The sequence below is a fragment of the Micromesistius poutassou genome (assembly GCF_964030765.1).
Source record: "Micromesistius poutassou genome assembly, chromosome: 2".
NCBI classification, from domain to species: Eukaryota; Metazoa; Chordata; class Actinopteri; order Gadiformes; family Gadidae; genus Micromesistius; species Micromesistius poutassou.
The window spans coordinates 6080318-6103311 of NC_140272.1; the positions used below are offsets into that span (position 1 = coordinate 6080318).

Genomic DNA, 22994 nt, shown 5'->3' on the forward strand with positions numbered 1-22994 from the left:
AAAACAAGGAAATTAAAAAAAGTCATTTGAGTTTGGACTAAACCTCTTTATTCTCCATCAGAGAGTCTGCAACATAACGGAGATATCGTTTTGGCGGAAGAAGAAACAAAGATCTATCATAGATTGCAATTCTGGCCGAGAGAAACGACAATCCTCCTGGATGTTGACTCTGTGTACCTGGGGAGGAATTGAGTGTTTGAGGATCTGGGGACTGGTGTGTTGTGAGGAGCCTGTCGTCATGTGATGGACGATAGCACAAAGAGGAATAGTAGCCATGTAAACGAGACGTTAGCAGTCGCGTCTTCATTCGCGTGTCTGTAGCGACCTCTAGTGTCGACATTTGTCATGTTATATTATGCGTGAAAACAACTGCTAGCACACTAGCTCAAAATGTACACCTACCTAGGTCTACAAAATGGAAGATTTGTATTATAAATAATATGAATATGATTATTACTAGATAAATATATTCATAATGTAATATGTTTGTGACATGATGTATTCAAGGGCTAAATCCTTTCACCTTATTAATGACCTCCGCTCTGCGGTTACAATCAATACTAAATCAATTGTTTGCACCAAACAATAGGACTCAATGCAAGAGATTTTAATATGACAAACACTTCAATAAAGAGCATCAACAATGTGAGGACGGATCTCAGGCAACACTTTGTATTATTTATTCGAGGGGGAAGCAGGCAAAATACAAAAAAAAAAATCTTAACGTTTGTACATTAGAACATAAAACTTTACAAAGGCATAACTTGATGGTGTTTTTGAAACGTCCCTCTAGAGTTAGGACTGGCCCTCCCCTAAAGATGAATGGAGTGTGTGGTTGATGACTGGGCTGGGTGAGGCTGCACACCTATTGTGCATTAAGCAATCAATGCACAACCAGTGTGCAGCAGGTTGAACCAGCCATCACCACACACACACAGGGGTCCCTGACAAGGCAGCATGGATCACCTGCTCACTCTACCATCATCCTTCAAAGCCTGCAAGAAACCGGTTTATTGGCACACACACTCCACAATGACTCTTCTGGAAACCTCACTCACTCATAACACTGTCATTTAAAACCCTCTAACACACTCATTCATAACACTGTCGTTCAAAACCCTTTAACACACTTATTCATAACACTGTCGTTCAAAAACCCTTTAACACACTCATTCATAACACTGTCGTTCAAAAACCCTTTAACACACTCATTCATAACACTGTCATTGAATTCCATACGGCTATCCTGTGTATATTGAAATACATTTTCTTTCTTGTTTTTTTTAATCAAGTATTCTGAACATGCACTTTGGCAGAGCCACATTTCTCCTACAGACTGATCCCAGACCAGTGGCTGCTTCAGTGCAGACAAACTGATCCTAGATCAGTAGCTGCTTCAGTGCAGACAGACTGATCCCAGACCAGTAGCTGCTTCAGTGCAGACTGACTGATCCCAGACCAGTAGCTGCTTCAGTGCAGACTGACTGATCCCAGACCAGTGGCTGCTTCAGCGCAGACAAGGAGCTGATCTCAGACCAGTGGCTGCTTCAGCAGACAGGCTGATCCCAGACCAGTGGCTGCTTCAGCTCAGACAAGGAGCTGATCTCAGACCAGTGGCTGCTTCAGCGCAGACAGGCTGATCCCAGACCAGTGGCTGCTTCAGCTCAGACAAGGAGCTGATCTCAGACCAGTGGCGGCTTCAGTGCAGACAAGCTGATCCCAGACCAGTGTTTGCTTCAGCTTAGAGAGGCTTATCCTGGACGAGTGGCTGCTTCAGCTCAGACTGATCCCAGAACCCGTAGAGAGACGACGGACGAGACACCGGGACAGGGCTTCAGAACCAGGAACGAAGACCTGGTCCACCAGACGCTGTCCTCAGTGCTTTGTGTGTGTGGCTTTGGGATGGAGGAGGAGGAGGAGGAGGAAGAGGTGTGGCAGCAGACAGTGACGGCAGAAGCTTCTGACTCATAGGCAGCAAAACCATAACACTGAATAGAATAATAATCAGAATCATAATGACAGCAATACTCGGGCCGTTGGTCTAGGTTTGGCAGGTCCGGTCTGGGGCCAGGGGACCAGGGACCGGAGCAGACTACTGGACCAGGGGCCGGCGGCTCCTGAACGTGGTTCAGGGTTCCTCAGTGGGCGTTGGGGGGGGGGGGGGGAGAAAGGGCATCGGTTGCCGTGGGAACGGGATGCTCACTTCATTGGAGGCCTCTGGTCCTTCATGGAGAGGGAAGTCTCCGTTCCTGACGTCACTTCACCTGCTTCAGCCACGTCGCTCCTTCTTGGTGCAACTCGAAGGAAAGAGAGAACATGATTCACCCTCTTTCTCTTCCGTGTTTTAAAAAGGCGGTTCAGCGTCCCGGTCACTCGCCCTCAGCTCCTCTTGGTTCCGTTTTATTCTCTTCATGATTACTGACGGACCGTTTAGACACGTGAGACTTGAGGCACAAAATGCTCGTACCAACATTAAATAAACATGAATAATTAATAGTGCATTTTAAATTGTTTGGACGCAATGAAAGATATTTGTGAACTAAAGGATATGGTCGGTGTGTCATCCCCGTGTTTGCTCAGGGGATCTGCGTTTCTGACACAGATCTGGAGATGAACTGAAGTCTGTGATGCTGTTTGTGAAGCAGTGACCTCGCGACTAAGGGCTCCACCAATCAGGCGCTCTGATGGCATGAGGCCCGCCACTCCCCCTGAGGGAGGGGGGGGGGGGTCTATCGGCAAGGGGATCAGTGACTTCTGACCCGACAGGGTGGAGGAGGGCGTGGCCGAGGTGGCGGAGGGTGAGGTGGAGGTCGAGGAGGGCGTGGTCAAGGTGGAGGAGGGCGTGGTCAAGGTGGAGGAGGTGGAGAGGGTGGGGCGTGGTCGGCATGGTGGAGGGCGAGGTGGTGATGGACATGGTCGGGGTGGAGGAGGGTGTGGTCGAGGTGGTGATTGGCGTGGTCGGGGTGGAGGAGGGGCTAGTTGTGCGTCAGGCACTGCAGCCGGTTCTTGAAGAACAGCAGGCCGTTCTTGGTGTGTTGGGCGTCCGAGGAGGCCGGGGGGTAGCGGAACTTGGCGTACGTCTTGTCGCTCTCCGATTGGCCGACCCAGGGGAGCTTGATCTTGGTGGCGTGGTTGACGATGACGTCGTCACAGGAGCCCACGTGGAGCGAGCCGAGGCCGTCGATGAAGAACTCTGCAGAGAAGAGAAACACTCAAACTAAACTAATGCGCAAGGTGGCATGAGTACCGTGGGACCGTCTCACGGCAGACACGACTTCTGTTCAGAAATACAGGAATGAGGAGTCTAAAGAACAGAGACCAGCGCCCAGAGCTGACCCCAGATACGTTGAATCATCTAGACACGCGGCGGGATATGGACAGCCTGTCCTGAAGATCTGGGATAGCTTACAGGTCGTCGTAGGAGCATTAAAGGTCCCATGACATGCCACCAGGTGTGGTGTGATTAGCCATTACAAGCCGTTTTGGAAATCTGCCCCTTCTGACATCACAAGTGAGCGTGTCCACCTACAGTAGATGTATGACGGATAGATGAGCAACGTTTGCTACAGTCCACTGGGTAGGCCGGTAGCCTACATACATCAAGGTGGACACGCCCACTTGTGATATCACTAGAGGCCGATTTTCAAAACGGCTTGGAACGGCTAATCACACTCACACCTGGTGGTATAATATGTCACCTTTAAGGGTCGTCTAAGGAGCATTAAGGCTTGTCTAAGGGTCATTAGCCGGACTCACCCAGGTGGGCCACGCGGGCCAGGCGGGGGTCGAAGCCCACCTGCTGGACCTTCTCGGTGCGGGCCAGGAAGAAGTTGATGACGCCGTCGGTGACCACGCAGCGGGGGAAGCCTGCGATGGCGTGGTGGAAGCCCCGCCTCATGTGCAGGCAGTCGCCCTCCTCCTGCCCTGGCTCGATGGAGATGGTCTGTCTGTAGGTGGAGGTGTAGCCCGTGGCCTCACGCACCGCCCCGCCCACCTGGAATCCGTCAACAGCCCACTGTTACACCATCACCAGCACACTGTCACACCATCACTGTTACACCATCACCATCACCATCACACTGTCACACCATCACTGTCACACCATCACCATCGCACTGTCACACCATCACTGTTACACCATCACTGTCACACTGTCACACCATCACTGTTACACCATCACTGTCACACCATCACTGTCACACCATCACCAGCACACTGTCACACCATCACTGTTACACCATCACCATCGCACTGTCACACCATCACTGTTACACCATCACCATCACCATCACACTGTCACACCATCACTGTTACACCATCACCATCACCATCACACTGTCACACCATCACTGTTACACCATCACCATCACACTGTCACACCATCACTGTTACACCATCACCATCACACTGTCACACCATCACTGTTACACCATCACCATCACTGTCACACCATCACTGTTACACCATCACCATCACCAGCACACTGTTACACCGTCACCATCCCACCAATACACCGTCAACATCACACAGTCACACCATCACCAGCACACTGTTACACTGTCACAATCACACCATTACACCATCACCAGGTTCTCCTCACCCTCCGTGGTTCTCCTAACTCTTCCTGGTTCTCCTCCCCCTCCGTGGTTCTCCTAACCCTCCCTGGTTCTCCTAACCCTCCCTGGTTCTCCTAACCCTTCCTGGTTCTCCTAACTCTTCCTGGTTCCTTTGAGACGGTTCCTCTAGTGAAGATCTCTATGGATAAAACAACTTGACTTCAGTCCCCGTTTTATACTCTGTGTATACTCTCGCTGTGAGGTTCCTGCAGGTCAGGGTTCAGTCTTGTGTGAGCAGTGAGGTTCCTGTAGCTCAGGGTTTAGTCTGGTGTGAACAGAGAGGTTCCTCACCAGGTCCAGAGTGGTCCGCTCCAACACATCCACCAGCTTCTCCAGCTTGGTGCTGGACGTGAAGATGAAGTCGTCATCCACCCACAGAACATACTTGGTGGTCACCTGAGAGACGGCCAGGTTCCGCCCCGCGAACCAGCCCTTCAAACACAAAAGGCTAACGTCATGCTCATGATACATAGCACATAACACATAACACATGAGACCTACGCATGTATCGCCCTCTGGGAGGGTCTGAGCAGCCACCTACCTTCCCAAAAGGCATGATGTAATGTTCGATGTAGGGGCCGGACACTGTTTGGGGGGTTTCACTGTCGTCCGCGATCACTATGGTTACGGTAGGGTAGTATCTTCTCACACTGTCGATGAGGTCTTGGAGCTTATCGTAGCGCAGGAAGGTTTTGGTGGCTATGGTGACGAGGGCACTGATGTTGTATTCTATCAGGATGGAAAGAGGACCACAAGGTTAACACCACAAAACATGGAACTCACAAACAGTTCTGTATCTATACACTAGACATGTTTGCGTGTGGTTGCGCAACATTCTGCGAGCCTGCTGACATGCTAATGCCAGCGAGGCCAATGAGCAGGGACTCAAAGTAGTTTAGACTCAAAGTAGACACGAATTGCACTTATTTATACTTTTTTGTAGTGGTTTGGTAATAATTAGGGGTGCACGATGTTATCGATGTTATCTGTTATCGGGCCGATAACAGAAATGATTATGTCATTCCGATAAGTCTGATATCATGATGAATAGCAGTGCTCCACTAACCCTAAATGAAAGGTCTTATCATAACCCTAAAAGTACACATCATACAATCAATTACAATACATGAGTTCACAACTGCACGCGTATATAGAAAATGTTTATTTTTATTATTATGTTACACCTTTCCTGCTGTCGGCTCCCAGACCATAGTCCAGAGCACAGGGGAGACGTCGATGTTCTCTCGGGGGTAACACCCTTCCCTTTGACCGGCAGTGGGTCTGCTTATAGGTCAGAATATGGTCGGAATGAAGCGGCCGCCGATTATTGAAAGGCTGTGTACTTTAGTCTTAGTATCACTAACTTTACAGTACATGTTGGCACAGACACAACTGGACTCGTTCATTACTTCACTAAACTGACACAAGCAGCTACTGCTTGCTCTCCTCGCTCGTCCACTCACTCACACACACACACACACTGCCATTCTCGCGCACACACATACGCTACTCTCGTAATACTAATTATTGACAACAGTTAGCTGAACATTATAGGGTCCTGGCCTTCCACTCCCTGTTTTCTCAGTTAAACACAGAAATCAACTACATTTGTCATTATTACATTGTCACATTATTTGATAATAATGATATGATAATGTCTGATTATTATTACACGATAATAATAATCAGACAAATGATAAAAAATTGTGTGGCGATCTTTGCAACCACACACACTCATTACCTCCTTTAGGGCCTGTGTTGTAGAGTTTGGGTGTCGCTCCATGACCGATCTTGATAATGAAGACAGCTTGATGTCCCTCTGTTTCAAGTTGAACTGAAACAACACAAATTAAAAGAACACATTTTAAAATCCTAATATCAATTGAAGAACGACCGAATATGAAAACATCTAGATGATGAGGAGCATCAGGCTCACCGGTGTCGGCGGTGCTGGGGTGGAACAGGGTGTTGGTGTAGCTCACAAACTGCAGCTGGCGATTCAGGCTGGGGAGAAGACTACTGGATAAGGTCATGTGCATCTCTCCATCCCCTTTGACCTTTACTCCCTCGACCTCAGCCGCCACATTCAGGGTTCCCAAGGTGGCAGTGATGTTCAGCTGCATGAGATGAGTGGTGCCATTAGAAAGAGTTTCAGTATCGCCAAGAACTATATTAAACTTAACATAATAACCAAAACTTACGGAGTAGTTTTCTTTATGGATGTCATGTAAGGCCAAACCTGAAAAGCAGAAAACAAAGTGTTGACCACCGTGGCTCATCGCGGTTCCCTGCTGAGTGTGAGACAGCCACTCTAACCCCTGAGAAGACACAACGTCCTGCTCCCCCCCCCCCCCCCCCGTGGAGGGGGAGAGGCCTACCTGGGATGAGGATGGTCCTCAGGGGTCTCACGGCCACGCCCTGGGTGGGGTACTGCAGGGGGCTGTTGGGCTCCGCTATCAGCAGAGTGTCCGCTGGGCTCTGGGACCTGGGGACGGGGGGACAGGGAGAGGAGCTATGTTTGGCACGTCTTTCAGGTTAGAGTACAGTCCTGAGCTCCTCATACAAGAGAGGAGAGACAGGATGGATGTCTTTAGTGTCGGCTCAATGGAGGTTCAAACCACTAACGTTATAGAGTATATAAACTTATCTTATGTTTGTTTAGTGCACTGTTTGAATGAACACTCTGTTCTGGCAGGTGATTCAGTGGCCTGTTATCGATGTTTGGCAGATGGCCAAACATCAGAGCGTTGCTATGGTTGCCGTATCCAACAGTAGATTCTAACAGTAGATTATTTTGTTGAAGCGGAAGCCATAAAAAAAAACCCTGAATGAATCAATTGAATTAATAACCCTTGTTGTTATATTTGTATATTTGTGTTGAATGCTCTTTCTCTCTGGTCGGATCCCGTTTAGTGAGCGGGTTTCCGTCCGGTGAGCCGGTCATGATGACCCTGAGGGGCGGGGCCGGGACGGACCTCATCTGGAAGCTGTGGTACTCCTTGGCCCGCCTCTCCTTCAGCTCCTCCAGCTCGGAGGCCTGGAAGGCGGTGTGCAGCGCGGAGGCCGAGACCCGCGGGAATAGCAGCTGGGAGAAGGGCAGGTTGACGGCGGCGCTCTTGCCCTCGCAGACACAGCCGTTACGCGCCAACAGGCTGCAACACCCAGAGACACAGAGAGGAGCAGAGACCAGAGGACATTAGATACACAGACCAGAGAACATCAGAGACCAGAAGACATCAGAGATCAGAGGACATCAGAGACACAGACCAGAGGACATCAGAGACACAGACCAAAGGACATCAGAGACACAGACCAAAGGACATCAGAGACACAGACCAGAGGACATCAGAGACCAGAGGACATTAGATACACAGACCAGAGGACATCAGAGACTACGGGGTCAATAAGGGGGCATGTCTTGGAGCCAGAACACGCCCCCACATTGACCCTGCAGTAAACCAGTGACTACAGGGTCATCGTGGGGGGCGTGTCCTGGCTCCAGGACACGCCCCCACTGTAAGCCAGCGACTACAGTATCAACCTGGGGGGCGTGTCCTGTCCTGGCTCCGGAGCAGAAGGATGCTCACCTGGCGACGCCCTCCCTCACGCGGTAGGGGATGTCCCCTGACCTGGGGTCGGCGTCAGGGAGGCGGTCCTCCAGGTGCTTGTCGGAGCCCGGGCGCTGGGACACGTCCACGGTGGTGTAGGAGCGCGTGGGCCAGGAGTGCAGCAGCGCCAGCACCAGCACCACCGACACCAGGACGGCCAGCAGCACGGCCCTCTTCAGAGACCGCATCCTGAGTCCTGCAGCGTGGTACAACAGGCCGTTACCCCCTGGAGGTCAGGGAGCGACGGGAGGCTGCTGGGTGATGGGGGTGGAGGAGGAGGAGCAGAGGTTCTACCTGACCGCCTCTATCCGCTGAGAGAAAAGGCTTCCTCTTCAGGAACCTTCTTCATCTTCACAAACATGTGGGGGATGGACAGCTCAGTCCTTCTCCATCTGGAAGAGACATGCCAATGAAGAAGGTCACAGTTCATCCTTGTGACACGCACACACGCATGCACGCACACACACACACACACACACACACACACACACACACACACACACACACACACACACCTCTTACGAGGCAATCACAAAGCATTTCAAGGTTTGGAGGCCAACATATTGGAGTCCCTACATTATACCCTCCACTGGACTGTATAACACTACTGGTATAAACACTTTTAGGTGCTCCCAGGATGATCCCAGCCATAAAGAAAAAAGTGTGTTCAGGCGTGGGCAGATCTCATCACTCAAAGCCTTACAGTGAATCACCACCTCTCAGATGCTGTATCTCCGTGCACCAAAGCAGAAGACATGGTTCCTCTGAGCTCGGATCCAAAGCGCATTCAGTTTCATTCGTTAACCCCTTTGAGCATGACCCACCGCAAGTTTTTTTATTTTCTTTATGATAGTAAACACTTTGTTGCCACTATTGTCTTCAAGAATAGTTGGGAATTCGACTTGAGACCAGAACATGGGTTGTTCTGTCCAGGATGACCAACCCTACTCACGACCTATCCATCCCATCACGATTAAAGGTCTGATTCACAACCTATCTGTAGGCTGCTGAAAGATTCAAATGTCAGGTAGGCATATGCGTGAATCTAGAAACTTAGCCCTCAGCTCTACATATAGGCCCCTATGTTGAACATTATAATCATAGAATATTATAAAGGCGTAAGTCAGGGAGGTCTGTGATCTTGCCTGCTATGCGTCTAGCGCTACGCCTACAACAATGGAACGGGTTGGGTTGTCTTTTTGGGATGGAATACACTCATATCCCTCAAATCATTGCGCAATACTATTCCCCATACAGCACCAAAACGCACCTCACCTCATGCTCCATGTAGATGTGGCTTTACGGGGATGAACCCCAAGAGATGGAGGGGTGAAGATGTCTAGAGGACATGTACCCCTTGACCCCTGACATCCACTCAGAGCTTATTCCATCTCCCTGTTCGCCGGTTGTCCCTACATACCGCGATGTTAACGTTCAACCATAGAGGATTCACTTAGTTTAGTTGCTGCACTTAGTGGTGAGTTGAGCTGGTACTGTCGGTGGAAAAGGGGCAATAGGTTGTATTGTTTACTGGAGGTTTGGGTCTCGCCTCCGTGTAGATGTTTTGGGTAAGGTGAGGGTATGGTAGGGTAGGGTAGGGTAGGGTAAGGGTAGGGTAGGGTTAGAATAGGGTAAGGGTAGGGAGGATAGGGTAAGGGTAGGGATAATAGGGTAAGGGTAGGGGAGGATAGGGTAAGGGTAGGGTAGGTTAGAATAGGGTAAGGGTAGGGTAGGGTTAGAATAGGATAGCGGCGGTGCAGAGCGAGGCTGCATTAGATTAATAACCTAAACATGTTATACACGCTAACGTATTAAAACCATACGCTCGCTTACATCACAATAAAGGAAATAGCTTCGAATATAAAAAGGTGTTTGATATTTCTGGATCCCATCGAATAGATTGTCCAGACGACTTCAAGCAGCGAGACATGGCTGGTCTCACTGCACGTTTGAATCTATCTTGGGTCGGACAGGCCTGCTGTGAGACAACCGCTGGGAAGAGGAGGCGGACGCTTACCTCGAATAGAAGATGCTCCGTGTTTCGTTCTCCTACAGTCTTCTCATGATCCGAAAGGGCTTGATGTCTTGATCTGCGCTTTGATGAAAAGGTCCGACCAGGAGACGCTCCCACTGGATGAAGGCTGTGCTCTCTGCAGCCCGCAGACCAGCGCACCTTGTTCAGACCCTGAGGAGGGGACAGGGGGGCTGGGATGGCCGTTTGTGCGTCCGGCGATCAATACGCCTTCCTCTCCAAGAGGAAATTATAGTATGTTATTATAGCCGTTCAAATAGACGGATCACCATGTCCCAAATTCGGCTCTTTCTTTAGGTGGAGGTCCCCGGTTGATAACGGTGTCGTGACGCGCTGTGATGACCACTGCGACACGCTTTATATCATCCAGTCCCACGCGTCTTATATCATCACGGCATCTCATCGATAAAGGGTTACGGTTAGGGTTAGGGTTAGGGCAGGCAGCGATAGTAGTCCTAATATCTTCATTATATCAACTCCAAGTCTGCACTATTTCAACTGTTCGACACATTCAAGTTTTTGTAGGAAATAACATAATACATAATATAATGATATAATTATATAATATAATATAATAGCCTAGATGTATGTTTATTGTCAATATGTATGTATCTTTGTTTTTAATAATGTTGGAAATTGCGGTGTCAAGCGGAGAGATTGGTTGATGACACGCCTGATGAATGAAGCCAATGGGCGGCTGGTTCGTGTCTGGTGAAGGACGGGCGGTGCTTAGGTTCTGGGTTAAGAGCCGCCCTCCTACGCTGTGTTGTTACGAAATAGACTACACCCCGGAACAACAAAGTGATTGACGCAGTAACCAACCAATGAGGTGCGCCCGCTGCTGGCCTCGTCCAATCTGCGGTGAGCGTGTCAGTTGCTGCGTTCCTGTTATCTCCGGACCGATGGAGCTGTGAGGGAATCATGGCTGCTGCTTTGGGTCGTTGGTCGAGGGTCTTTTACGTGTTTCTACGTCTATATCCCTGTTGTATCTTTGGCTTTTTGAACATAGAGGAGTTAAATGAAATGAAATACGGCATCCAGATCCTCCCCGACCCGGTGGTCCTGGGACAGGTGAGGCTGGAGCTCCTGGTCCGAGGCTCTCAGGAGCCTCACGTCAGTGTGTTGTTGTGTTCTTTAATACATCATGATATGACCTGGACCGCGGAGGGAGAAGGAGATACGGCTCCCAGTGGAGATAACCTTATATAACCTTATATAACTTGATATAAGCTTCCTCATCCGATGATGTCCAAGCTCTTCTGTGAAACCAGCAGTAAACATGACGGTTGTCGTCATCACAGTCAGCCTCACAGCTGCTCAGGACCCTGCTGGGTTCACGTCAGTCCTTTTTGGAGTTCAGAACGATGTGTTTTGTGTGTTGACTGACACTTACGTCGAAGTTATCAGTCTGTGGTTCTCTAAATGTGGTGTTTTGTTGTGTGCAGACCCAGCCCGATGAGGTGATGATGGTCTCCAACAAGTTCAAACAGCTGTATGAGTGTCGCCTCCCGGCCCAGGCGCTTCGCTTCCACCAGGATCCGGCGTCCGAGTCAGAGCCGCAGCCGCAGAGCTACTCCGGCCCCGGGGTCCCTGAGCTGCTGGAGCCCATGCACCAGGCCCCCTGCCTGGTCAAGGTGGGTCTGGTTAGAAAATTATTTGGTTTTGCTCCTCTGACAGTGGAGGCCGAGCCCAGCCTGATGCAAATGTCAGTGGCTGCCAGGAGTTGGTTCTGTGTTGTGGTTCCTGCAGTACATTAACATTAACATATTATGTAAACACGCATGCAAATAATGTGTAAGAAAGGATAGTGTTCTTTCTGGTGAACAATGAAGGTATTATTTGACCTGACATCTCCACCTATAATCTTTCACCTGTGTCAGATGTTAACTGTTGGGAAAAACATCTGTCTAGTTACTTGACCAGATAAAATGAGACAGAGAGGTAATAAAGTCTGTCAGCACGAGGGCCTCGGATTTATTGAGTAAAGTGGCAAAGGTAATACTGATTCATAAAGCCTGAGAGATCGAATATTCTACGTCCCCTAACAGCGCTGAGGTCGTCTGGAGCTTCGCCTCCGTGGAAGTTCTGCTTCAGAAGAGCACCCGTGATTCGGTGCATGTGAAACTTATAGTTCTTTCCTAGCCAGGTGTGTGTGCTAGACTTTGTGTGGGTTATCGAGGGTTCTCTTGTCCTTGCCTCCGGGTTGTGTTGTCTTTCTGTGTGATATGTGTGTCCTCGCCATCTAGCTGTGGCAGAGTGTTCTCCGCAGACTGATAGGGGGGCTCGAGGGTCATCTTGACCGTCTTGAATGTGTGGTGTGTTGTGTTCGTTAGGTTTGGACCCAGAGTTGACTATATTCGTAATGTAATGTGTCCGTTAGGTTATTTTTGCCCATCATAACCCCTTAACGCAGTGCTGGTCACCATTCTGTGGGAACATTCAAGCTGTATTAACATTTACATTTAGGGCATTTAGCAGACGCTTTTATCCAAAGCGACTACAAGTACATTTGTCATAAGAAGTGAAACAATATATCGCTGTCGGTACAGTAAAGATGTTCATAGAACCAAGTGCAAGTACTAACAATCGCTAGGCTAACCCATTCCCCATATACAGCAGTCAGTGTTTCCCACAGACCAGGTAGCAATGTGTGGTGACCCCCTGCAGGGTTGGCAACTTTTGATCTTCAACTCTTTTGGAATGATGATTAAGTCCTTAATGATGATTAAGTAGTCTTTTGTGAGGGTATAGAACAATTACTCTCTTAATTATAGAAGAAATCAAAAACAATCAGAGCCGAATAAGTTGTGTATAATAGGCCTCAATGATTTAGTTGTTTGCTCTTTCCATGGCAAATCCTTGTGATGTCATGATATATGTTTATTCATAGGATGATGGATCTATATCCGTTTTGGGGAAAGTTGGTCTTTCACTGGTGTTGTAGCTATTAATGGATGTGTTCCTGCCAGTAGTCTTTCACTTGGGACATACAGTACAGACAGCTCAACCCCTAAAAGCTTGGAACTTAACCCGATGGTTGTCAGTTGACAACCATTGTATTTGGTTTAATTCCATAAAGATTTATAATTTAGGTTTAGTTATTTAGTCTGTAAAACTATTTATTGTTCATACCTTATACGTAAGATAGTGTTGATTAAATGAGAGTCCTCTCTAGAGCCGTTTGTTCGTTCTAAGCCAGTGGTTCTCAAACTTTTTATACCGCCTACCACCTCAGAAAATATTTGTCTCCCCAAGTACCATCATTAGGAACAATATTATAAAATATAACAAACTACAGTAGCATAGGCCTGCGGCCCTATTCTGCTACGCACAGTTCACGCCGGAGGCACATTTAGTCTTAAAATATATATTATTTATTGTCAACTGTGGTCAGCTGTACAAAGTGGTAGCACTAGAACAGACACAGAGACACACACGCACACAAGTGAGAACATTAAGAATAACAACTGTGTACCAACACATATTGATATTGAAACAAAAATATTACAGGAAAGGCAAAACTTATTTAAAACATTTTTAATGATCTCTTGGTTAACGTATTTCCATTCGTCCTAGTATTTTGATGTTTGTATGTATGTATGTATGTATGTATGTATGTATATATGTATGCAGTGTTTCCCACAGACCAGGTAGCAATGTGTGGTGCCCCCCTGCAGGGTTGGCAACTTTTGGTTTTTGGCCAAAGTGAGACTCCGGCCAAAAATGAAAGGCAGTTGGATTGCGGGTGGACGGAATTATCGTGTTGGATGGCGGGCGGACGGGATTGTTGTGTTTGATTGAGGGCGGACGGGATTGCTGACGGGGGGAAGGGTTGGTACGGGTTGGCGGAGTTGTTTGGGGGGGGGGGGGACAGCCACAGCAATTTAGCGCTCGTCCAAAGCAACGAGAGATCTAACGGGTATTTTTCTTTTTTTGGCGTGACATTTGTTGTGAGAGCGTGAGATATTTATACTTAAAAATCGCGTAAAAAAAAAAAAAAAGCGGAATCAATCAATTTGTGGCGCTCGTTGTTGAATCTGTGGCGCTGCGCCACACATTGGTCTATGTATGGGAAACACTGGCAGTGATAGCTAGCTACTGCTACTATTAAGATAGCATTGCGCCTGTTAATCTGAGCACTTCCTCATATATAAGCTGTGCTCTGCACATATTGGACATTTCATTTGTAAACGTTCAGTAGAAACTAGATTGTATTCCCTTTGTCACAGATTGAGTCCGTTATATGAAGTTATCTCTCCCTTCCACAGACAAAGGACTGGTGGACCTACGAGTTCTGTCATGGAAAGTTCATCAGACAGTACCATCTTGAAGGTAAGGCCTTTCTATTTTCAATCTCTGTTTATTAAGTCCTATTTTGCTCCTTTAGTGATCTATTGTTGTGTTCATACTCCCTCAACAGACACAGAGATCAAAGGGGACATCCTGTTCCTGGGGACCTACGAGTCTGAGTTTGATTGGAGCAATGAGACTGCAAAGGTAAAACACAAGGACTTTGTTTTTGCCTGGTTGGATGGACTGCTCTCGGTTCCTGTTTCTAGAACCTTCATGTTCCACGACGTTCAGCTCTGGCAGAACACTGGGGAACTACTTCTTCTCCTCTCACTCTGTACTCTGGGTCTCTACGTCTCTTACTGTAGCCTCTGAAACGTTAACAACTTCCATCGATTTAATTTCGACATTATTGTCAAAGAATAATGGGAAGAGTGTTGGGGTTAGGTGGCTTTTCAACCGAGGAACCATCTGTTACAATGATGACTGGTATTTTCCCACTAAACTATACTGGTCTGGCTCGGTTTGGCCTGGCCGCCCAGTGCGGCTGGGATTTTCATTTCCATTCCAACCAGGTTCTCGCGTTACGGCATTAGGTCTTCACCTGATGACGCGCTAGCCATGAGGCGCTGACACAACAACACTCACTTTTATCACCTGTTTAGTTTAATATCATTGCAGCCTATCGTAAGATCGGATTGATGTTGGAAACATAAATCAGCGCATGCAGCACAGCCCAAAGTGCTACTGGAATCCTCTGCATTTTCAATTAGCGTCTACCTTTGTTGTATTAGTACTTTGTATTCTTTATTTTAAAAAAATTATAAAAATTTATTTATTTTTATCCTGTGTTTCCTGTGTGTGCTGCTGGGCTATTGCAACAAATGAATTTCTCCTACGGGGGATTAATAAAGTTCTATCGTATCGTATGAGGAGAGGACCCTGGTCTGAAGTCCACATGTATACAAACAAGCCGCTCTGCTCCCCAGGCCTCCAAGCAGCACCGTCTGCGACGCTACCACAGCCAGACCTACGTCAACGGCTCCCGCTGCGACCTGAACGGAGCCCCACGGGAGACGGAAGTCAGGGTGAGCCTCGGATCCATGAGACTAGAGCGTGTTTTGCTCTGCATGGAGGCCTCTGCCTGACCCCATCCACACGCTCTATCCCCATCCACCACACTCTGTGACCCCATCCATACACCAACCCCTTCCATTCTCTGTGAACCCATCCACACCCTATCCCCATGCCCACTCTCTCTATCCCCATCCACACTCTCTATCCCCATCCACACTCTCTATCCCCATCCACACTCTCTATCCCCATCCACACTCTCTATTCCCATCCACCACACTCTGTCTCCATCAATACACTAACCCCTTCCATACTCTGTGACCCCATTCACACCCTATCCCCATGCCCACACTCTATCCCCATCCACACTCTCTATCCCCATTCATACTCTGATCCATCTCCATCGTGGTCAGTGTGGGAGCTGTGTTGGTCAGCAGGATCCATGAGACTAGACCGTGTGTCGCTCTGCATGGAGGCCTCGGCCCGACCCCTGACTGTGTCCCTGTTCCCAGTTCGTGTGCGAGGAGGGCGCCGGGGACTACATCGCCCGCGTGGACGAGCCCCAGTCCTGCCGCTACGTGCTGACGGTCCACACCAGCCGCACCTGCCAGCACCCCTTCCTGCGGCCACCCACCAGTGCCCGGCCGCAGGCCATCGTGTGCCAGCCCGCCCTGAGCGCCCAGCAGTACATGAGCTACGTCAAGGCCCAAGTCTGTGAGTGGGGGGGGGGGGTGGCTCACTGGGTAGAGTGCGTACCGTATAGGCTCAGTCCTGAACGCGGCGACCCGGGTTTGAATCTAGCCCGGTGTCATTTGCCGCATGTCCTCCCCTCTATCTCCCATACCTTCCTCTCTATCTCACTCTATAATAAAGCATAAAAATGCAAAAATAAATCTTGAAAAAAAAAAAAGGGTTAGTGGGCGAGGGCGGGCGGAGGCTCCGTGTGAGGTGGTCACACGCCGGTCCGGTCGCTGACGGTTTCCCTCTCCTCTCTCTCCCGCCTCCGCCTCGCTCGGCAGCGGACACGAAGAGGAAGGTGGAGCAGATCTCGGAGGAGCTGCGCAGCCTGGACGAGATGTTGGCGGGCAGTGTGGGACGGGACGGCCCGGCCGAGACGCTGGCCCCCCAGGAGGCCCTCGCCCCCCCTGAGGAGCAGGACCCCACGGAGGCGCCCGCACAAGGTCTCCACTCTGTCTTTTTGAATGTACTGCCTTTCATTAGACCGCGTTCACATTGTACATGTCCGTCGACGGATGACGGAGGGCGTCTCTGACGTATGGGGGACGCAATCTGATTGGCCGACGGATCCGTCGCTGCCTGAAAAGTTGAACATTTCTCAACTCTTTTGACGCAGGCAACAGAGCCGACAGAACGGATAGACCCGCAATGCATTTCGAGAGCGCCCCATCCAAAGTAAAATGAGATCCGTTGACGGACGTGTACAGTGTGAACGCTGTGTTAGACTGCTTTTAAGGAGACGTAGTAAATCACTTTGTGACGGATGCTGCTCCAGGTCTGTCTGAGGACGGGGGGTCAGAAGGACAAGAGGATCCTGAGTCCTCGGAGAGCGGGACCAGACCAGGAGGTTCCAAACAAGCCGCCTCGCATCCGACCTTAAAGGTAACGAACTGAACCAGTGAGGAGGAAGATCCTCACATCATAATTAACAATTATTCACCGAAGGCGAAGTGAATAGTGGGGAATAGCCCCCACTATTCAAGGAACCTGAGGTGAATAATTGTTTTAGTATATACTGAACACTCACTCACTTTTTGCCGGGATTTATTTGTTTTTATTAGCGTGACGAGACGACCGTCACACGCGACATTTTGTGATGAAAACAGTTTCCTATGTTTGAGATCGCAATCATGGGATATTGCCCAATATCCCGAGATAGCAAACCAATGAAATTGCGCCATCTTAGGAGGTTCACGTGGGAGCATATACTAATGTGTATTATTACTGTATTATACTTGTTATTATTATTATTATTATTATTATTATTATTATTATCATTATTATTATACTTGTATTACTTATTATATCAGGACATCATAGCTCAGATAATTCTGGTCATTCAAGAAAAAAAAGCAACGTTTGTTTTTCCTCCACAGGCAGCGGCTGAAGACGATGAAGATTCCCTGTCAAACAATGAGGTTTTGGAGGAAGACGAAGATTGTAATGCTTTAATTACTGATTATGTTGAAAGCCTTACAGTCCGTTTCATCATTATATATTATATTTTACTCCCGGGCAATAATCCAAATGTCATTAAATGTTTTAATTTCTTGTTTTAGATGAAAAATTCAACTTCAAAATAATCACGGATCCTGCAGACCTCATGCAATTTGTACAGCACCTCAAAGAAAGCAACAGAAAGGTGAGTCAATCCACTTAAAACAAGTTATTCACCTTTTAGATTAGTTAATCCACCTTTAGATTAGTTAATCTACTTAAAATGAGTTAATCACCTTTAGATTAGTTAATCTACTTAAAACGAGTTAATCACCTTTAGATTAGTTAATCTACTTAAAACGAGTTAATCACCTTTAGATTAGTTAATCTGAGTTTATCGATTTTAGGTGAGTTAATCCACTTTAGATTAGTTAATCCACCTCAGGGGAGTTAATCCACCTCAGGGGAGTTAATCTACTTTAGGTGAGTTAATCCACTTTAGGTGAGTTAATCCACTTTAAGTGAGTTAACCACCTCAGGTGAGCTGACTCAGGAGCAGTTCAGTGCGGTTCTTAATCCAGACTCCATTGTCATTATAAGTGTAATTCTGTCTTTTAGAAAGCGAGGAACCAGGCCCAAAGTGAGGCGGAGCAGCGACTGGCTGACGGGGCGAAGGATCTCCATAACGACCAGGAGAAGGAGGAGGAGGAGGAGGATGAGGAAGAGGAAGAGGAGAGCCTCCTGAAGGAGTTTGAGGAGGAGACGGCCGGCCTCCTGGTGCCCTCGGAGCAGATCCAGGAGATCAAGGAGGAGATGCAGAAGGAGTTCCACAACATCATCGACGAGGTACCGACTGCAGACCGTCCAGACCCGCAGCTTCCTCTGGGCTTCAGAACCTGATTGGTCCTTAGAGCTTTCATCGTCTCATTCAGCCAATCACAGGCATCAATTTTCAGTGATGTTACCTCCTCCTATTCTACAGTCCTTAAGCTCCAGAATCATTCTTACTTCAAGACGACCCTGAAATCTAATTTTTTATTTTACTTTTAATTTGCGATTAATAGTCACCTTCATCCAGCAAAGCAAATAATATTACTAATCATATCAACATAAATCCTTCAACAGCCAATGAATCCTTAAGCAGTCCGTACATGCAGACCATTTTCAGCCAATCATACGACATGTTTGTTGATGCTCGGCTGTTTCATAATGCCCTGCTCACTGGCAGAAGTTCCGATCCCCAGTTGACCTCCCTCCTCTGTGTGTCAGGCTCAGCAGGAGCTGGAGACGGAGGGGCTGAAGGGAGAGTTTGACCGCTCCCAGGCCACGCAGACCCTGGAGACCACCCTGGACAAGCTCCTGGACCGGCTGGACGACAAGGACGCCCCCGGGCCGGAGCAGCCGCTGGCCGGGGGTCAGAGGGCCAGCGACCCGGCCAGGGGCAGCCCCAGCCTCGCCCCTCAGCAGCCAGGTACCCGGCCCCCCCGGGGCTGTCCCCATCAACACTCTCTATCCCCATCCACACTCTCTATCCCCATCAACACTCTCTATCCCCATCAACACTCTCTATCCCCATCAACACTCTCTATCCCCATCCACTCTCTATCCCCATCCACGCTCTATCCTCATCTACTCTCTATCCCCATTCATACTCTGATCCGTCTCCATCGTGGTCATTGTGGGGCTGTGTTGGTCATTGCTGTTGATAACTCTGTGATGTATTGTTAGAGAATATATATCGGCTGCAAATGTGAAATTGTTTTGGGGTTGGATTTTAAAAATCGCTAACTGTTCTGCCGCGAAAAACACTATCTTATCAAAGAGAAGGGTGGCTCGGCGTGATACAGTGTTTGTGCCTCTGGTCTCGTCCCCCCTAGACCAAGCGGCCGATGACCACGTAAAGATCAAGATCACCAAGTACAAGACGGGCAGCAGCCCGGGTGGGCAGGTCAAAGTTCAGGAGATGGGAGAAGGGGACCCCCAGTGGCAGCACATCAAGGATGTGGTGAAGGAGCAGCTGGAGAAGGCAGGTCTGAAGGCTGAAGGTACGAGCGCCCCACGGCGCGTCTCTGTCCTTCTCTCCTCGTGTCACCTGCTCCTCCATGCCTCCTCCTCCTCCTCCATGTTTACCTGTCGTAGCGCCTGCCAGCTCCTCCAGAGCCGCCTTCTGTTTACTGAGGTCTCCTAAGCAAACATCCTTGGGCGCCAGGCACGTTCTGCCAGAGTTGTTATATGCAAACTTAAATCCATGAGTGTTTTTTTAAGTCTACCGGATATACAAGCTATAAAAGTAGGTGACAAACCACAAGGGGATAATACCTGAATCTTAGAAAATACATTTGCATAAATTAGAACTTTTGCAGACTACCCAAAGAGTGTAAAAACAGAAAGCCGACCTCAACCACATGAGGTCTTCACAGTGTTGCTAACAACGTAAAGGTATGTTTCTCATCCACATGAGGTCTTTACAGTGTTTCTAACAACGTAAAGATCAGTTTTTCATCCACATGAGGTCTTTGCAGTGTTTCTAACAACGTACTGATCTGTTTCTCATCCACATGAGGTCTTTACAGTGTTTCTAACAGTGGTCACCACAGATGCTTGTTGCTCTCCAAGTTGCTCCATCCTTCTTCAGCATGAGACCCTTAGACTTATTCTCTTCTTCTCTTCTGTCATGTTGTAGGAAAAATTGAGGTGAAGATCTTGACGCGAAAGAATGCCGAGGAGGCTGGTGACCAGTGGCTGACAGAGGAGGACACAAAGTCCTTCAGAGAGCTTCTTATCAACCTGCTGGTAACTCAGACTGCAGCCGTTGTGACTCAAAACCTCTGAGCCTCTGGGTCCACGGTCTTATCTTGGACAGTAGACACACTATTCAATAAGCTGGTGGCACCACCACATTGTACTCTGTAATTCTTTGCATATATGGTCTATTGAGTAGAGTTACCTCCATGATAACTCGTGTTTATCAGATGGATTTGTTCTCCTCCTCCTGCAGACCGGGGGCACAGAGGAGGTGTACAAGGAGCAGAAGAGGCAGCAGGACTTGGAGGACAACTACAGGTTTGCGTGGGGCCAGTCCCAGGAGGAGGCCCAGACCTCAAGCTCCTCGGATCCAGACGACGTGGACCTCTGAGCGCTGACATTATTCACCTCTTGTGACGGTGAACCAAAGCTCCTGTGGAGACTGCAAGCAGATGGTCTCGGAAAGAACTTAAAATGGACAACTCTCTGCTGTTTAACTGTTGCTATTAAACCTGCCAGGTATAGCAATGCACAACATGTTGAACCATGTCTTGTCTTCATGGGCTCGAGATGCACATTGCACAACGGATGCCTCTCACAGAGTGGGGCGAGTTTATTGTAACCGGTTGCTAATTGGTGGGCAAAATATGTGTGTATGAAACGTAGCTTTTAGACATGCTTCAATTCAATGTTTTAATTAAACTTTAAAGGGGCAGTGTGTAGGATTTAGTGGCATCTAGCTGTGAGGTTGCAGATTGCAACCGACTGAATCCCCCTCGCCCCTCCCTCTCCGAGGACGTAGGAGAAGCTACGTTGGCCTGTGAGGTGCCTGTAGGTCCTCGTCCAGAGCTGTAAGTCCGTTCTGGACTGCATGGTGGTGCAACATGGCAGCTCCATGGAAGAGGACCCTCTCCCTATGTAGATAGAAGGGCTCCTTCTAAGGTACGGAAAGGCAACGATAGTTATTTTCATGGGATTATATACAAATTAAAACATAATTATGAATATTCCATTTCGGCCAAGTCTGTTTCTCTGGATGCCACTAGAGTCTACACACTGCTCCTTTAATGTGAGTGTAGTGCGCATGAAGGTTAGGGGCCCCCATGTGTCTGAGGGGCCACTTGGAGTGGAAGGAGATGTTTAGTGGCTCAGTGACCCCTTTATAATGACCTTCCTTCCCCCCACACCCTCATTGTCTCCGGGGGCTGGAAGCAGGAAAGGCAAACAAGATACGATTCTTGTTGATCCTTTTTTTTTTTAACTTTTGGATACTTTCTTATTTGCTAGTTGTACAAATATATAAATCACAATACAATTTTGATGTTGATTGTAAAATATAATGCTGTGGCACTTTTAAATTGACATTTTCTCCAAACCGGTTCTGTTTTCCGTGATTGGTCGTGGGCTAACGAACACAATGTGACAGTAATAATGTGCTGTTTGGTGTACCATGAAGCGGTGAGAGGACCAATCAGCAGCAGGTCCATAAGAGCTGTTCAGGGATCCATCCAATGGGCTTGCTCGATATTGTCTGACTATGAATAGCGCTGTAGATCTTTGAATTGGCTTTTTGCATTGTATATTAGCACACCATGCTAATACTTTTAAATAAATATGAATAAAGCTGCGATTTAAGTATGTGGGACCTTATCATAAGAACACAAACACATCCAAGGCCATCCCATGTGAATGTTGACTTGGCTGAGCCGATGTTTGGTACGAACGCCTTTTTGAGGATGATGAGGCGGTCCAGTGGTGGAGGTCACCAGGTCACCATGGTGATGTGACGGTCCAGTGATGGAGGCACCAGGTCACCATGGTGATGTGATGGTCCAGTGATGGAGGCGCTCACCATGGTGATGTGATGGTCAAGTGGAGGATGTGGTCACCATGGTGATGCGATGGAGGCGATCACCACGGTCTTGAGGCTCCAGCTGAATGTGTTATCATGGCTCTGCTTCATCTAGTGACATGTTTTGTATCAGATTGAAGAGTCTTATATAAATGTATGTAATATCTATACTTTGAGGATAAGGTCTGGATAATTTTGTTTCAAAATCACATTTTATATAAAACACAAGATGTTATTATAGCCTACTGCAGTCTGAGCTCAATAGGCCTACAATCTGATTTATTAAATTTGCTGAGCTTATTTGAAATACCGTATATCAGCAGGCCTGTTCATTTTAATAATACAACAAACTTCCAGTTTGGAAGTCCAGAGACCCTGTGGAAAAATAGAGCCTTTGTTTTTATTAATTTACATTAAAAGAAAACCCAGCTGTGTTTTATCATGGCGGTTTAATATGTTACACTAAAGAAGCATATGAATAATATTAAACACCTATCAAATATATCCTACCAGGTATTTTGTACAATTAAATGTAGTGTTTTGATTAAGTCTACACTTTATGTAGATCTTCAACTGATGCACACCCTCAACACTAAGATTTC

General features: G+C 48.0%; 2 protein-coding genes across 4 annotated transcripts; one reads left to right on the forward strand and one right to left on the reverse strand.

The window, feature by feature from the left end:
* Window positions 1-144: 144 nt before the first annotated feature.
* Window positions 145-10570, reverse strand: b4galnt1b (beta-1,4-N-acetyl-galactosaminyl transferase 1b). 2 transcript variants are annotated; one of them, XM_084464542.1, is made up of 12 exons: window positions 10242-10570; window positions 8519-8616; window positions 8204-8420; window positions 7592-7768; window positions 6995-7101; window positions 6818-6855; window positions 6553-6733; window positions 6358-6450; window positions 5158-5345; window positions 4908-5048; window positions 3757-3994; window positions 145-3193 (listed from the first exon to the last, which is right to left on the reverse strand). In XM_084464542.1, exons 3-12 carry the CDS (start codon window positions 8410-8412, stop codon window positions 2976-2978), a joined length of 1590 nt encoding a protein of 529 aa, XP_084320668.1. In that variant the 5' UTR covers window positions 8413-8420; window positions 8519-8616; window positions 10242-10570; the 3' UTR covers window positions 145-2975. The 2 variants fall into 2 exon arrangements, with proteins under 2 accessions (XP_084320668.1, XP_084320669.1); XM_084464543.1 differs by having other exon boundaries at window positions 8204-8616.
* A 586-nt stretch (window positions 10571-11156) lies between these two features.
* Window positions 11157-22632, forward strand: os9 (OS9 endoplasmic reticulum lectin). 2 transcript variants are annotated; one of them, XR_014633198.1, is made up of 16 exons: window positions 11157-11327; window positions 11702-11890; window positions 14525-14588; window positions 14677-14753; window positions 15536-15634; window positions 16133-16334; window positions 16640-16801; window positions 17134-17240; window positions 17735-17798; window positions 17918-18000; window positions 18414-18641; window positions 19065-19266; window positions 19673-19840; window positions 20479-20588; window positions 20794-22301; window positions 22344-22632. XR_014633198.1 is itself a non-coding variant. In XM_084464539.1 (15 exons), exons 1-15 carry the CDS (start codon window positions 11178-11180, stop codon window positions 20929-20931), a joined length of 2043 nt encoding a protein of 680 aa, XP_084320665.1. In that variant the 5' UTR covers window positions 11157-11177; the 3' UTR covers window positions 20932-22632. The 2 variants fall into 2 exon arrangements, 1 of the variants encoding a protein (XP_084320665.1); XM_084464539.1 differs by having other exon boundaries at window positions 20794-22632.
* Window positions 22633-22994: the final 362 nt, after the last annotated feature.

What these genes read in the sequence shown, in the direction of transcription:
- os9 (XM_084464539.1), top strand. Translation starts at nt 11,178, where the DNA reads ATGGCTGCTGCTTTGGGTCGTTGGTCGAGGGTCTTTTACGTGTTTCTA. An exon ending in AGGCCCCCTGCCTGGTCAAG is followed by an intron (nt 11,891 to 14,524) that starts GTGGGTCTGGTT and finishes TCCCTTCCACAG; the next exon opens with ACAAAGGACTGGTGGACCTA. An exon ending in GGCAGGTCTGAAGGCTGAAG is followed by an intron (nt 19,841 to 20,478) that starts GTACGAGCGCCC and finishes GTCATGTTGTAG; the next exon opens with GAAAAATTGAGGTGAAGATC.
- b4galnt1b (XM_084464542.1), bottom strand. Translation starts at nt 8,412, where the DNA reads ATGCGGTCTCTGAAGAGGGCCGTGCTGCTGGCCGTCCTGGTGTCGGTG. An exon ending in GAGGACCATCCTCATCCCAG is followed by an intron (nt 6,856 to 6,994) that starts GTAGGCCTCTCC and finishes TCTGCTTTTCAG; the next exon opens with GTTTGGCCTTACATGACATC. An exon ending in TCCATAAAGAAAACTACTCC is followed by an intron (nt 6,734 to 6,817) that starts GTAAGTTTTGGT and finishes CATCTCATGCAG; the next exon opens with CTGAACATCACTGCCACCTT.